The sequence below is a fragment of the Coffea arabica genome, chromosome 10e (genome assembly GCF_036785885.1).
Source record: "Coffea arabica cultivar ET-39 chromosome 10e, Coffea Arabica ET-39 HiFi, whole genome shotgun sequence".
Lineage (NCBI taxonomy): Eukaryota > Viridiplantae > Streptophyta > Magnoliopsida > Gentianales > Rubiaceae > Coffea > Coffea arabica.
In genome coordinates this window covers 46,147,878-46,161,587 of record NC_092328.1, presented here as the reverse complement: position 1 = coordinate 46,161,587, position 13,710 = coordinate 46,147,878, and the positions used below count along the sequence as shown (strand labels likewise).

Here is a 13,710-nt window from a genome sequence, read left to right as displayed (position 1 = left end):
TTAGACCAAAATCCAATGATTTGTAATAAAATATGACAGGATCTGTAGTCTGACTACTATTATAACACCGCAATTACATAGGCAATCCTATGCTGATATGCCAAAAGGCACTGGCCTTTTGTTTTCAACAATAAAATGGCAATCACAGACATATTTCCCCAATCGGAATATGCTTCTTTTTTTTTTTGGTCTTTGTTAATTTGGACATCTTGAAAGGGATAGAAGGCACACGAACAAGGAACTTCCTTTTTTGGGTACAAAAGTTTACTGCATTAAGTAAAAAATTAGATGAACTATCAAATCGTGGTAAAAGACCATAGTATACCTTACACGACTCTTAATTAAATCCGAAGCAAATCTTGAAAGGGATTTCTAATTTGGTTAAATTTCGAAAAGATGTTTTCAGGGTATATGGCGAAACCTTACACCTGTTTAATTCGTCCCTTCTTTCTCTTTTTTATTCCCTTTTTCCTTTTTTCTTTTGTGTAGAACATTTCAAAAGCTCAAATGAAATCGTTTAATACATAGATTTGATATGCTTTAATCCCATAGACTTCTTCTGTTTTGGTTTATGACTATCAAGAAACAGGCGGATGAGCTGAAAGCTTTGGACCCAACTCAACTCTTTTTTTTTCTTTGAGCGGTAATACTCAACTCGGTCTTTCACTTTGTTGAATTTATTGTCATAACTCATAATTTATATTCCTCGAAAATTGTACAAATAACTTTTGATTAAATATTGCTTTAAATAGCACTTTTTTCAGAGTATGATGAATAATAGCATTCATCACTCATCATGTACTTCTGCTTGTGTGCTATCTTGTGTTCTATCTGAGTAACTCCAAAGTCCTAACTTAAAGAATCTCTCTTTCAGGTAAATCCAGTATTAGTTGACTTATTTTTTCTTGTCCTATTTAGCCTATATTAGATGATCGTAAATAATTGATGGGTTTTTTGCTTTATTTCCCCCTTCTTCTAACAAATCCTTGTTTACCAGTTTTTTAATGGTAATTCTTTCTTGACCTCTTACCTATGACACACGGAGAAAATACTAGCCCGGAAAATTTTCCTGAGGATCGGATCAGTTCTCTACCTGATGAAGTTCTTGTTAGTATCATGGCTCAAAGACTCAGTCGAGTCCGAGACGACTCGAGTCGTCACCGTCTCGTACCCTCCCGATACGATTCCGAGATACTTGACTCATCGAGAAGTCACCTTGAAAGGCTGAAACGGCCGAATCACACTGAATTACTCTGAGTCATCCCGAGTCAAGTTAAATTTTTATTATTTTTACTAATTTTTTAAATTATTTTTGTTTATCATATTTTTTACAATTTTTAGAATATTAAATATTTCAAAAATTCGTGTCTCGCCGAGATCGGGACCGATATGTCGAGACCGATGTGGAATGGTCCAGGCCACGACCGCAACTGCGACCGCAACTTTGAACCATGGTTTGTATCCTATCTCTTTTAATGTTTAAAGAAGCTGGAAGAACTAGTGTTCTATCAAAACGATGGATGCATCTCTGGATGAGTACTATTAATCTCAACTTCGATGCTACTAAGGTGTTAGAGGAACTATAAATGTTAGATCTGACTGATAAGGAACATGAGATATTCCACAAGGGGGATGGACATAAGTATGTTAGATGGGTGAATAAAGTATTGAACTTGCACAAATCTGTGGTATTGGATGAATTCAGAATTTGTTTTAAACTGAACAAGTCCTATTAAAAGCAGATTGATCAATGGCTTGAGTATGCTTTTCCTAGGAAAGTCCAAACTCTAGAGCTGAATTTGTTAAATGTTCACAGGTTTTCAGGTGATCACGACAGACAAAACTTGTACTTTTCCCCAAGGACTAGTCGGCCTCAGAAGTGGAAAATCATCAGAAAACCATCCTTTTTCGCCACTTGATTTCAAGTCCCTTAGAGCCTTGACCTTCAGATGCGTCAACGTGACTGAGGAAGTTCTTCAGTTCTTCTTGCATAACTGTCCATTTCTTGAACGTCTGGTAGTGGACGGTTCTCATGATTTGGTAAAATTTGAAGTTTCTGGCCCATCTCTTGCCTTGAAATACCTGGAGCTTCACCATTTAACAAGCTTGAAATCTGTCAAAGTGTGCAATACAACAAATCTTGTATCACTTAAAATGGCTCAAGCAGAAAGGCTAGTGCTTAAGGATGTTCCCAAGCTGGTTGATGCAAACATTGCGGGGTGGTCATGGTCACATAACACTCTCAGGGATGTAGCTGCTTCCTGGCTTTCCAGCTGCCTGTCGAAACTGGAGATCCTTACCTTATTCGACTTGTTTTCAACTGTTCAGGTCAGTCTGAACTTACATAAGACTATACACCGTTAATAGTTTCAAAGATTCTCTCTTTTATACCTAGAATTTTTTTAATTTGAATACTTGAAGCATTACATTTATTAAAAGGTCCCAAATTGCCTGAATTGCTTAAAACATCATTAAAAGGAGATAAAAAGATGTGCTTCTAAACTTATTTCAAGCATCTTATGCAAAAATAACTCATTTATCCTGAAGAAGAGCTAGTAGCATGTTTGAATAAAGATGGAAGTTTTTCCACCTTGACTAATGGCGTTGGAGATTCGAGCGATTGAGAATAGGTCTGTAACGTTATGGTGTTTGTTTCAGATTGCAATTGAATATGCTTAGCAACTTTATGCTGTGATATAGCCAAATTAAAGTTTAAGATGGAAAATGAGAATTGGTAGCAACATTAATAAAATGTATGAATTATGATTAATCTTTTGCTTATATCTACTTCCAACTTAGATCTTGCTTGTTGATTTTGCCTTTTGGTTTTTGGGTCTTCCTAGGAAAGTGAGAGTTTCTTAAGCTTCCTCAACTAACGAGTTTGAAGCAGTTGACCTTAAGGGTTTATGCAAAAAGCGATCGCAGCTTGATAGGATATACTTCTTTGATTAGGGCTTCACCCAATTTGGAGAAGTTTGTATTAAAGGTATATTTTGTTCAGGGCAACTTGAACTAAATTATAGTGTCATATTTTTGCTTGTGTCTATAGAGGTTTTGGTTGGTATTAATTAATTTATATTTTTTAGAAAAAAAAGTAAGGGGAAACTACATATATATTTGATTTTTTTTTTTTTTTTGGGAATGGGGAGAATGACATAAACTTGAAGATTACCAAAAGCTCTCTCCTGTGTCCATTCCCTGAATCTCTGCCATTTGGGTTCGTGCGTTTAGACTTCAAGTTTCATATAGAGTAACTTCCCAAATAGTGGGATTTTTGGAAACAAATAGTTCCTTAAGGGTGGGAGTTTTGGAAAAAAGTTTCAAATTGGAAGTATCTATCAAAAATTCTGCCAATGAAAGAAAAATAAATTTCGTTAATGACTTTTTTTTTTTAACAGTCTCACTACTTGGTTTGAAAACATCTTTCAGAAACTATGATAGTTTCGGAAATTACCTTTACTTGGAATGCAGCCTTGGTTCTCACTAAGTTACTGTAAGCAAGTAGCATTGAGGGAATGGCACTATAGTATATACTTTTACTACAATACTGCTTTTTTTTTTTCCCTTTCCTCTATCATTCTGGCAAAAAAATTTCTGTGGGGCCGTGGGAATGGCACTATAGTGTATCTAACATGGTTTGCTCGTTTTTTGCACCTTTCCCGTTTTGCAGCTGCAATGGAGTTTTTATATGAAGAGAAGCGACAGAAAATTTAAGAAAGCCACAAGTCATCCACCACTTATCAATTATTTCTTGAAAAATGCTATAGCTCTTGAGAATATTGCAGTCGACCCTCGTGAAGACTTGGCATATCGATTTCGTCGATGCATGGAGAAAATTGAACAGGGAGGAATTGCAAGAAGTTTGGCCAAAGAACAGCTAGATGGAAAAATTCCTTCACATATTAAATTGGTGATTCTTTAGCTTTTATCCTGGAAAACTGCTTACATTTAGGGTCCGTTTGTTTCGGGTGAAAATGTTTTCCAGGAAAATATTTTCCTAATTTTCCGTGTTTGGTTGCACAAAAGTTACTGAAAACATTTTCCTATGTAAAATATTTTCACTCATCTTATGGAAAACAACTTCCCTTCCAAACTTACTGAAGTTGTTTTCCGAAATGCATGCATCCCGCCTGTAGTATGTTCCAAACTTACTGAAAACATCTTGTAGTATGTTCTTTTTTTTTTTAGTGTAAACAGGAGGATTCGAACCCAAAACCTCTTCCTTACACTCCCTCCCCCGTACCACCCAACCCAACCCAACCCTCCCCCTAGTATATTCAAAATAAAAAAAAAACCTCATCCTGCTCATCCTATGCTAGTAATTAATTATGTGTAATAGGAATATTCTTTTCTAGAGAAACTTTCAGCAGTGAGAGTGCAAGATATATGTCACAATAAGCATTGCATATGATTGATTTTTGACACTAAATGGCCAGCAATTTGTTTATTGCTTAAGGAGATATTTTTTATTCATATATACATTTCTCCAAGATTTTTTAAAGTTAAACAATGAGATAAATTTTCTTATTTTGCATGGGAAGAAGTATGTAGTTATAATGTATAGAAAGTAAAGATAGAGATAAAAGTGAAAATATTTCAAAAGTTAAACAAACACCAGAAAAATGAAGTAAGAAAATATTTTCAATAAGTTAACCAAACACCTGAAAATGATGAAAGGGAAATGATTTTCATGAAAAATTACTTCCACGGAAAATATTTTCCCAAGGAAAACATTTTACTTCCAACCAAACAGACCCTTAGTGGCCGCTGTTTGTTTTCTAGAAATTGTTCATATGCCTCTAGTCCAGTTACCACTTAGGCTTATCTATTGATTCGTACTAAGATTATGGCAAATTCTTAACCGAAAAATCGAAGCCTTTCAAATATATGTTCTCATTGGAAAGTTAATTAAGTTTCATAAGAAGGATATGTGCTTTGTAATATAACATCAGTGACTCAAATTACTCGAATTGCTCATCTAGAAATGAAATAGGACCAAACAAATAACACCTTAATCTCATCCTTAACCAGTAGTAATATATTAACAGAATTTTCAAATTACATCAAAAGATTTTTTTCTAATAGTTATTCAATGAGCACTTGTTAATGCATATCTTCATATTTATTGCCCTCGCCATAGTTCAATATTTTTCCAAATAAATTTTATTTTTTTCAAAAGTTATTAAAGTCTCTTTTGAAGAGTATCCATTGAACAGTCATTAATTGAACCCAAATAACAAAAGTTGGATTGTCCTTATTTTTAACAATGAAATAGCAAGTGGAATTATTTCCCCAGTTGGAAATATTCTCTTTTTTTCTCTTGGACAATTTCGAAATTTCTATGTTTTTAAGCTTTGGAAGGGACCGAAGGCAGACGAACAAGGAACTTGTACGTGAAGTAAGAAATCGTGTTAAAGATAAATCCATCCAATTATTAAACAAATCCAAAACAATTCAGGAAACGGGTTTAAACTTTGACAAGCTGTTCTTCAGCTATATGTTGAAACCTTAGGCCTGTTTAATTCGGCCTGTCTTTCTATTCCGTTTTCCCCCCCTTTCCAAGAACTCTTAAGAAAAATTTTACATGTTTTAGGCCCAAAGAGTTCTTCTGTTTTTGGCACGTTCGGAGTACAACGATAAGAGCTATGAACTGAAAGCTTTGAACTCAATGGCAAAAGCAAAAGAGGTAATAATCAACACTAATTGTCTCTTTAGTAAATCCTCTGGAATATTGTACGAGCGGAATATTCACATTCAGGGTTTCTTATATTTGATTTTTGTGAAAAATATTTGTTGGTTTTGTTTTAAATTTAAAAAGTCTGTGTTTTTACCGGTTTACTCAACACAAATTCCCTCTTGACGTCTTCCTTCCTAAAACACAGCTAGTGAAGACTAGCCAGCAGGAATTGTCCGAGGATCGGATCAGGTCTCTACCTGATGAACTATCTTTTCCAATGCTCAAGGAAGCAGGAAGAACAAGTGTTCTATCAAAACGATGGATACATCTTTGGATGGGTACTACTAATCTTAATTTTGATGCTACAGAAGTGTAAGAGGAGTTAGGAAAATCAGATATTACACGGAAGGAGCGTCAGATACTATGAAACAGGGAAAGGCATAAATATATTAGGTGGGTGGATGCAGTGTTGAAATTGCATAACTCTTTGGCGTTGGATGAATTCAGAATTTGTTTTGATTTGGACAACTCCCATCAAAAGCACATTGATGAATGGCTTGGGTACGCTTTTGCTAGGAAAGTGCAATGGCTAGAGTTGAATTTGTTAGTTGCTCAAGGGTTTCCAGGTGATTACAGTAGAACATATACTTTTCCCCGGGGACTAGTTGGTCTCAGAAGTGGAAAATCAACAGAAAAACATCCTGCTTCGTCGTTTGATTTCAAGTCCCTAAGAGCGTTGATCTTGAGACGTGTCAACATGACCGAGGAAGTTCTCCAATCCTTCTTGCATAACTGTCCATTACTTGAACGTCTGGTAGTTCATGGTTCTCATGATTTGGTGAACCTTGAAATTCTGGACCATCTCTTGCCTTGAAGCACCTGAAGCTTCACTATTTAACAAGCTTGAAATCTGTCAAAAGTGAGCAGTACAACAAATCTTGTATCACTTAAAATGGCTCAAGCAGAAAGGCTAGTGCTTAAGGATGTTCCCATGCTTCTTGATGTAAACATTACGGGATGGTCAAGGTCATACAACTTTGTAAGAGACGTAGCTGTTTCTTGGCTTTCCAGCTGCCTGTCGAAACTGGAGGTCCTTACCTTATTTGACTTGTCTTCGCCTTCGGATCAGGTCTCCCTGAACTTATATGGCCTATGCTCCTTTCATTATTTTCGAGCATGCTCTTTTTTACACCTGGAACTTTTATTCTAAATATACACTTAACGCATTACCGTTGTTAAAAGGTCCCAAATTTCCTGAATTGCTAAAAACTTCAGTAGAAGGAGATCAAAAAGATATGATCTAAACTTGTATTTTGAATATCTTATGCAGTAATACCACTTTCATCCTTTAGAAGAGCTAGTAGCATGTTTGAATACATATAGAACTTTCACCTTGATTAATGGTTTTGGAGATTCAGGCGATTTCAAATAGTTTTGTACCGTTATGACCTTGCTAAATGAGTATGCTTAGCAACTTCATGCCGTGGATGGACCAAATTTAAAGTTTAAATAAGATCCAAATTGAGGAGTGGTGGAAACATTGGAGGTGCAAATTGTGATTAGTCTTTTGTTTATAATTTGCTTATACTTATTTCTGATTTGCATATTGCTTGTTGATTTTGCCTTTTGGTGTTTTGGTCATCCTAGCCTCATGAGCAGATTCTCGAGCTTCCTCAACTATCGAGTTTGAAGCAGTTGACCTTGCTGGTTTATGCATCGAAAGATCGCGGCCTGATTGGATGTACTTCTTTGATTAAGGCTTCACCCAACTTGGAGAAGTTCGTCTTAAAGGTATGTAATTTTCAGTCAACTTTAACTAAATTTAAAGTTACTGTGATTTGTAATCTCTGCATTTGCTTCTAACTATGGCATTCAGCAACATTGAACTTTGAATATATCAAAAGTTTTGTCTATAGAAGTTTTGATTGGCAGTAATTGATATTCTCCTGAAAATATATCAGGGAAAAATTACCTAATTCTTGATTGAGGAACTCGATATATTTTATTTTCTTCCGTTCACAAGGGGGAAAATGGCACAAGTCTAAAGATTTCAGAAGGCACCTTCCCCAGTCCATTCCCTTCCATTCAGTTTCGATATAGTACTATGATAGATTCTTAAAAGTAACAATACCGTGCTTTTATTCTAGAAAAAACTTTTCTTTCCCACCATTTTTTTCTGTTTTGTATCAACATGGCTTGATGATTATTATCAACCTTTCATGTTTTGCAGTTGCAGTTGTATTCTGATATCAAAAGAAGCAACAGAGAGTTTAAGAAAGCCAAAAATTATCCTCATCAACATCTTAAAGTGGTGAAAATATCCGGATACTATGGTCGGAAAAGTGAAGTTGAACTTATCAATTATTTCTTAGAAATTGCTATAGCCCTTGAGAATATTATAGTCGACCCTCATGAAGAGTTGACGTACCGGTCTCGGTCCATGCATGAAGAGAATTAAGAAGGAAAAAGTAGCAAGAAGTTTTGCTCAAGAACAGCTCGAGGGAAAAATCCCTTCACGTATTAACTTAGTGATTCTTTAGCTTTTATTTTTTGAAAATTGTTTACATTGTGCAGGAGCCTTTTTTTTTTGGGTGGGGGGGGGGGGGGTTTAAGCTTCGGTATTCGTCAATTTATTCCTTAATTTCCATACATGTTGTCATCTTTACAGATTTTGATATACATATGTTCTCACTTCATTGTAAGAACATTGATCTTGAGATGTGTCAATTTTGGCCGTGGAAGTTCTTGGACACTTCTCGAATGTTGGCAATATAAACCAAACTTAAGAGTTTCTATTTATTTATTTACTAGTTTTATTGGAGTCAGAGTTTTAGTAGTTGTGTGATTTAGAAATTTTATTTTATTTGATAATTTTTTTATACAAGTGTTTTCTTATCAAACAAGTCTGGTGGGTTATAAATACCATATTATTTAGAGTGTTTTTTCAAAAAAAGTTCAGAAGAGTTTGTAAGATTTTTTATTGTTTTGTGATTTTCTTGACTATTTTAAGATATCAATAATATTTTGAGTTATTTATTTCTCTTCTCTTCCACATAAATATTTTGAATATTTGTTTTATTCCTTTAATTCTGTAACACTGCACGCATCAATTATTATTAGAACCCTAAATTTGAGTTCTGCATTGAATAATTGTCCATATCTTGAACGTCTGGCAGTGGATGGCTCTCATGTTTTGGTAAATCTTGAAGTTTCTGGTCCATCTCTTGCCATGAAATACCTTGAGCTTATCAATTAGGTTTGTATTATTTGAACACTTTCAACAACACTCACTTTCACACTAGAAATTCAGTGTCAAGCTCTAGCACATTATAGTGACAAGAACGGCCCATGTTGCCCGAATTGCTTAAATTTCTGCAAAACATATACTTATCTTGAGCATCTTCCACTTTCACCCTTGACAAAAGCTAGTAGCATGATTGGTTCTGTAGTATTAACTATTAAGTTATCTTTCCTGAACCATCACAATACTGCCAAGTAGGGTTGACTCAGCCAATATTGCAATGCTGCCAAGTACGGTTGACTCAGCTAATACTTTGACTAAAAGTAATTCGGACATAGTCGTATTATTTAAAATATTATTTAGAATAATTACTGTAGCACTTTTTGTGATGTGATGTATGTGAGATAAAAAGGTGATTAAGAATATAAAAAATTAGATTGAAAAATATGTTTATGATACAAGCAAAATATTATATTATTTGAAAAAATCTTCTATCCAAACATTCCCTTCAATTTTGAAGTAGCTAACTAGCACTTTTTTAATCGAAAGGCAATACGTAAAAGCTAATCTAAACATCCATTACTATTTCTAATTTTTTTCCTACCAAAAGAAAATAAAAGAAATCAAATACTAATAGTAGAGCTGGCAATTTGTCCCAAGTCCCAATGGGCTACCCATGCCCAAAGGAACTTTGGGCGGGATGGGTATTATAATTTGGTATTGGGTTTAAGTTGGGACACATCCCAACTATACCCATTAATGAATGGGAAAGGGTGGGAAATACTTGGGTACCCATTGGGCTCAAATAACAAGGGCTCTGTTTGGTTTAGCTATTTTTGGGGGATATTTTTGAAATATTTTATTATAGCAGTGTATATGAAAAATTTTTACTATAAATTTTTTTTGAAATATTTGATATACTAATATGGATGGGATGTTTTTTGAGTTATTGTATGTTACTGTAACATTGTATTTGAAAAACTTATTTTTTGAAAAAATAGCCAATCCAAACGGAGTCTTAGATTCAAAAATTATCTTTAACAATTTTTATAGTCATACTAGAGAATATAATCTAGTAGTTTTCCTAGTCATTATCCACAAGAATTTTAAACATTTCAGTCAATTTAGACCTGTCATCTTTGGACAATGATGAGAATAAATATTCAATATCTTAAGTACCTTGGCCATCTTGATATATGTTGGAATATGACTGTATATCTATTTTTTTCTTTATTTGTTAATCCAATTTTTGATGGGAATCCTGAGTATAAAGCACTTGCATGTTTATTTAATAAAATTAAAAAAAATTTAATAAATCAAAAATATTAAAATTATATAAAAAATAAAAATGAATTAAAAGAAAAAAATATATGTAGAAAATAGATTTGGGTATTGGGCGGGATCAATCTAAACCCATCCCAAAGTGATCCCGCCCAACTTAGTCCCAAAACACATATGGGTAAGATTGGGCCCATACCCATATGACTCGGTTCCATCACAAACCCAAGCAAATCCCGCCCATCCCGCCCATTTTGCCACCTCTAACTAATAGTGATTGAAAATTCTCAATAAATTTCCCTTCACAATTGATAACAACTTCTTCCCTCATTGAATTCTCATTGATACTACCACCATACTAGTACTTTACTACCGCCCAAATCGGTCCCTGCAGCAAACGCGTTTTAGTACTAGAAGGAGCAGACCATAAAAGTCTAGAGAACAAAAGGATAAGAAGAATAATTAATAATGACCATCGAGCCCAGTGTCTATGTTTTAATTCTCTACAAGCAACTAAACTTTGGCAGAGCCTGAATGAGTGGACGATGGTGACATTCTTTCTCCATTAGTTGACGTCAATCCCGCACTCTATCCAAAAACCTCTCTCAATCTTGGGATTCTTGGCAGCCATTTTTTTTTTTTTTTAATTTCCTTATATATTTTAACTTTTTCCACTTTCATCTGATTGGTCTACTAATGAATTCCACTGTTGCTTGCCCAATGATATAAGCAACCTAGCAAAACTTCCAGGACAAGACCACGGCATTTTCCAGAGTCCACACTATATATTTTATACGTATAAATATAGAAACAGACCATTGTTAAATGATTTCAGTCTTTTGGCTAAAGAAGCAAAAGATATGTCCAGCTCAGATGATGAAAAACTATCCCAGATGATCAGAGACTACATTGAGTTGGATCCATCATCTCCTATTTCTTCTTCAAAATCCCTCCAAGTCGATCAAAAGTCATCGTTCGTGTACTTACAGGTTTGTTTACAGTATCAAGATACTTCTAGTCTTGACATATACCTGCTGTTGCCAAAAAAAAAAAAGGGGGTTTTGTTCCTTTTTTGGCTAATATTAATCGTTTTGTATGATTGGTTTTTTCAGGAAATTCTTGAGCGTGTAACTGTTGCCGAGTCTGAAATTCTTAGAAAAATCTTTTTGTACTGGAAAGATTTAGAGCCCAGCAAGCTAAGAAAATGGGTTGTTATGAATTTGGGAAAGGACTATTACGACGCTAGTCTTTGTAGGACTTCTTGGGTCACAAAATTTAATCGCTCTTCAGGTATTTCCATCACCAAACTTTGTGTGTGTTAATGTGGATTTTCTAGTATGTATAGTCAAGTAATCAAAATGTAAACTAAATTTCACGGAATAATGATATATTCTTCTTTTTCTTATTCTTTCCTTTGTGGGTTGATAGTTTTTGAATTTACAGGTGAATACGAGTACATTGATGTGATGATGAAGAATGATGCTACAAGTGATGGTGCTGTGAGATTGATTGTAGACATTGATTTTAGGTCTCAGTTTGAGCTGGCAAGGCCTACACCAGAATATGAAGAGCTCTCAAATTCTCTGCCTTCAATTTTTGTTGGGACAGAACTAAAACTTGAAAAGATCATCTCTTTGGTTTGTTCAGCTGCAAAAGAGTCTTTAAGAGAAAGGGGTCTTCACATTCCTCCATGGAGAAAAGCTAGTTACATGTACTCCAAGTGGCTCTCTGAAAATTGCAAAAAGATCTCATTCCCAGAGCTTGGGACAATCTAATTTGGCAATTTTTTTTTTTTTGTGGGTTTGCCAAATTTAGCAAAAGGAATCTGCAGCTATGAAGGATCACTTCATTTAGGGAAGAAAAAGTGGTCCTTTTTGGGCGTCCATACATTTTGTTTGAGTTTTGTAGACTCCCAAACTGTTTTGGCTACAAATGCGGATAAGTTTTTTGTTTATCTAAGGAAAAAGATATTCGAAGATGTTACTAATGCCTAGACCTTGTTTGGAATGTGATCTCTACCAAAAAAAATTTTACGTTTTTTATAAATATATTTTTAATTATACCTTTATCTTGCGTATGTCAAAGTATTACGCTGTATTTTTTCGCAAATACTCCTGAGTTGTCGAGGATTGCCTTCAGTTTTCACCTTGTTGTACGAAACTACGGCAATCATGTCTTTTACCTACCATATGTCTATCGTGTTCAATGAGTCAGTTTAGATAGTAAAAAAGAAAAAGAAAAGGCGTATACTTTGTGTTCCCTTTTTTTTTTTTCTTGCTGTTTTTTGGATCCAAAATTGTGTTTTTTTAATCCAAAATTGTGCGTTTATCTTTGTGCGTTTTCTATAAAGGAATTACATGCAATGTTTTAAAAATCGGACCGTTAATTGAACCGGTGAAGTGAAAGGGTTGAAATTCAATCGGTCGGATCGGTTCAACCTTGGTTCAATGAATTTTTTTAAAAATAATTTATATAAATATATATATGCACAAAATAAGACATGTAATGGACTAATTTAATACTTTACATGATGAAAAGTTTACAATTTTTGAATAACTTGGATTTTTAAAAATAAATTATTTTTTTGAATTATAAGTTAAAACAAATAAATTTCATCTCAATTTCAATTATATCTATCAAAAAATCTTAAATCCAACCCAAAAATATCACAATATTTTGAAATTATACAAAATTCACGTCTATGAGAATTTAGACATTGTGAACTTAAATTTTAATTTACGTTTTGGAATTTAGAGATTGCAATTTAAAAAAGAAAGTTTGGAGTTCGAAAGAAGTCAAGAGAATCAAAAATAGAAATGCAAACTTGATAAGAAACAAAAAATGAGATAAAAGTAAGTGGTTGTGGCATTAAATAATTTGGGTTAAAAAAATAATTCTTTTTTAACTTTGTTAATTTAATGCCAGTCCGATCCGGTTTTCAAAACATTGATTACATGTCATATTTTCGTCTTCACCTAGTGTGAATTTGAAAGGCTACAGGCCTGAAATATTTCGGCAAAAAATTGATGTGAGTAGTAAGTGTAATACCTTGGTGTACATGATGTCTTCATTGATGACCGTGACAAGAAAGATAATTTGCAATGTGTTTCATGCAACAACTTGACTTGATTTTTCTTCCACATTCAGCAATTTTTCATAAGCTAGAGGTAAGTAGTTAATAACACAATATTTTTTTTTAATAACACAATATATTATGCTAAGTTAGCAGTTATAATCATTCATTTCTATTATTTTCTTTCAAAGAGCATTAATTAGACATAACTGGTTTTGCAAATTATGTCCAAATAAACATAATTTTGAATATTTACATACACTACAGTCCTACATTCTGAATGGTACAAGCAATCAATATCATTAATAGCATATCTAACACCAATGTAGACTATATGTGAGGTAAAAAGGATTGCATTTTTCTGAACTTTTTTTGTTGAAAAATTACTGTAACGATTTGATATATATGAGGTAAAAAGGTGATGGAAAAATGTGTCTATGG

The 13,710-nt window shown here is 34.0% G+C and overlaps 2 protein-coding genes across 3 annotated transcripts; both read left to right on the top strand.

Moving 5' to 3' along the window:
- The first annotated feature begins 6,629 nt into the window (after positions 1–6,629).
- Positions 6,630–8,135, top strand: LOC113711566 (uncharacterized). Its single transcript, XM_027234722.1, has 3 exons — positions 6,630–6,806; positions 7,325–7,468; positions 7,908–8,135. Exons 1-3 carry the CDS (start codon positions 6,630–6,632, stop codon positions 8,133–8,135), a joined length of 549 nt encoding a protein of 182 aa, XP_027090523.1.
- Positions 8,136–11,029: 2,894 nt separating this feature from the next.
- Positions 11,030–12,183, top strand: LOC113711934 (uncharacterized). Of its 2 annotated transcripts, none has more exons than XM_027235175.2 (3): positions 11,030–11,185; positions 11,309–11,486; positions 11,640–12,183. In XM_027235175.2, exons 1-3 carry the CDS (start codon positions 11,057–11,059, stop codon positions 11,969–11,971), a joined length of 639 nt encoding a protein of 212 aa, XP_027090976.1. In that variant the 5' UTR covers positions 11,030–11,056; the 3' UTR covers positions 11,972–12,183. The 2 variants fall into 2 exon arrangements, with proteins under 2 accessions (XP_027090976.1, XP_071924103.1); XM_072068002.1 differs by having other exon boundaries at positions 11,625–12,183.
- The last annotated feature ends 1,527 nt before the right edge of the window (positions 12,184–13,710 follow it).

Bases quoted from the DNA above. Each gene is read 5' to 3' on its own strand.
- LOC113711934 (XM_072068002.1), top strand. From the start codon at position 11,057: ATGTCCAGCTCAGATGATGAAAAACTATCCCAGATGATCAGAGACTAC. The intron at 11,186-11,308 runs GTTTGTTTACAG...TGGTTTTTTCAG, and splicing joins CATCGTTCGTGTACTTACAG to GAAATTCTTGAGCGTGTAAC. The intron at 11,487-11,624 runs GTATTTCCATCA...GTGGGTTGATAG, and splicing joins AAAATTTAATCGCTCTTCAG to TTTTTGAATTTACAGGTGAA.
- LOC113711566 (XM_027234722.1), top strand. From the start codon at position 6,630: ATGGCTCAAGCAGAAAGGCTAGTGCTTAAGGATGTTCCCATGCTTCTT. The intron at 6,807-7,324 runs GTCTCCCTGAAC...TGGTCATCCTAG, and splicing joins TGTCTTCGCCTTCGGATCAG to CCTCATGAGCAGATTCTCGA. The intron at 7,469-7,907 runs GTATGTAATTTT...CATGTTTTGCAG, and splicing joins TGGAGAAGTTCGTCTTAAAG to TTGCAGTTGTATTCTGATAT.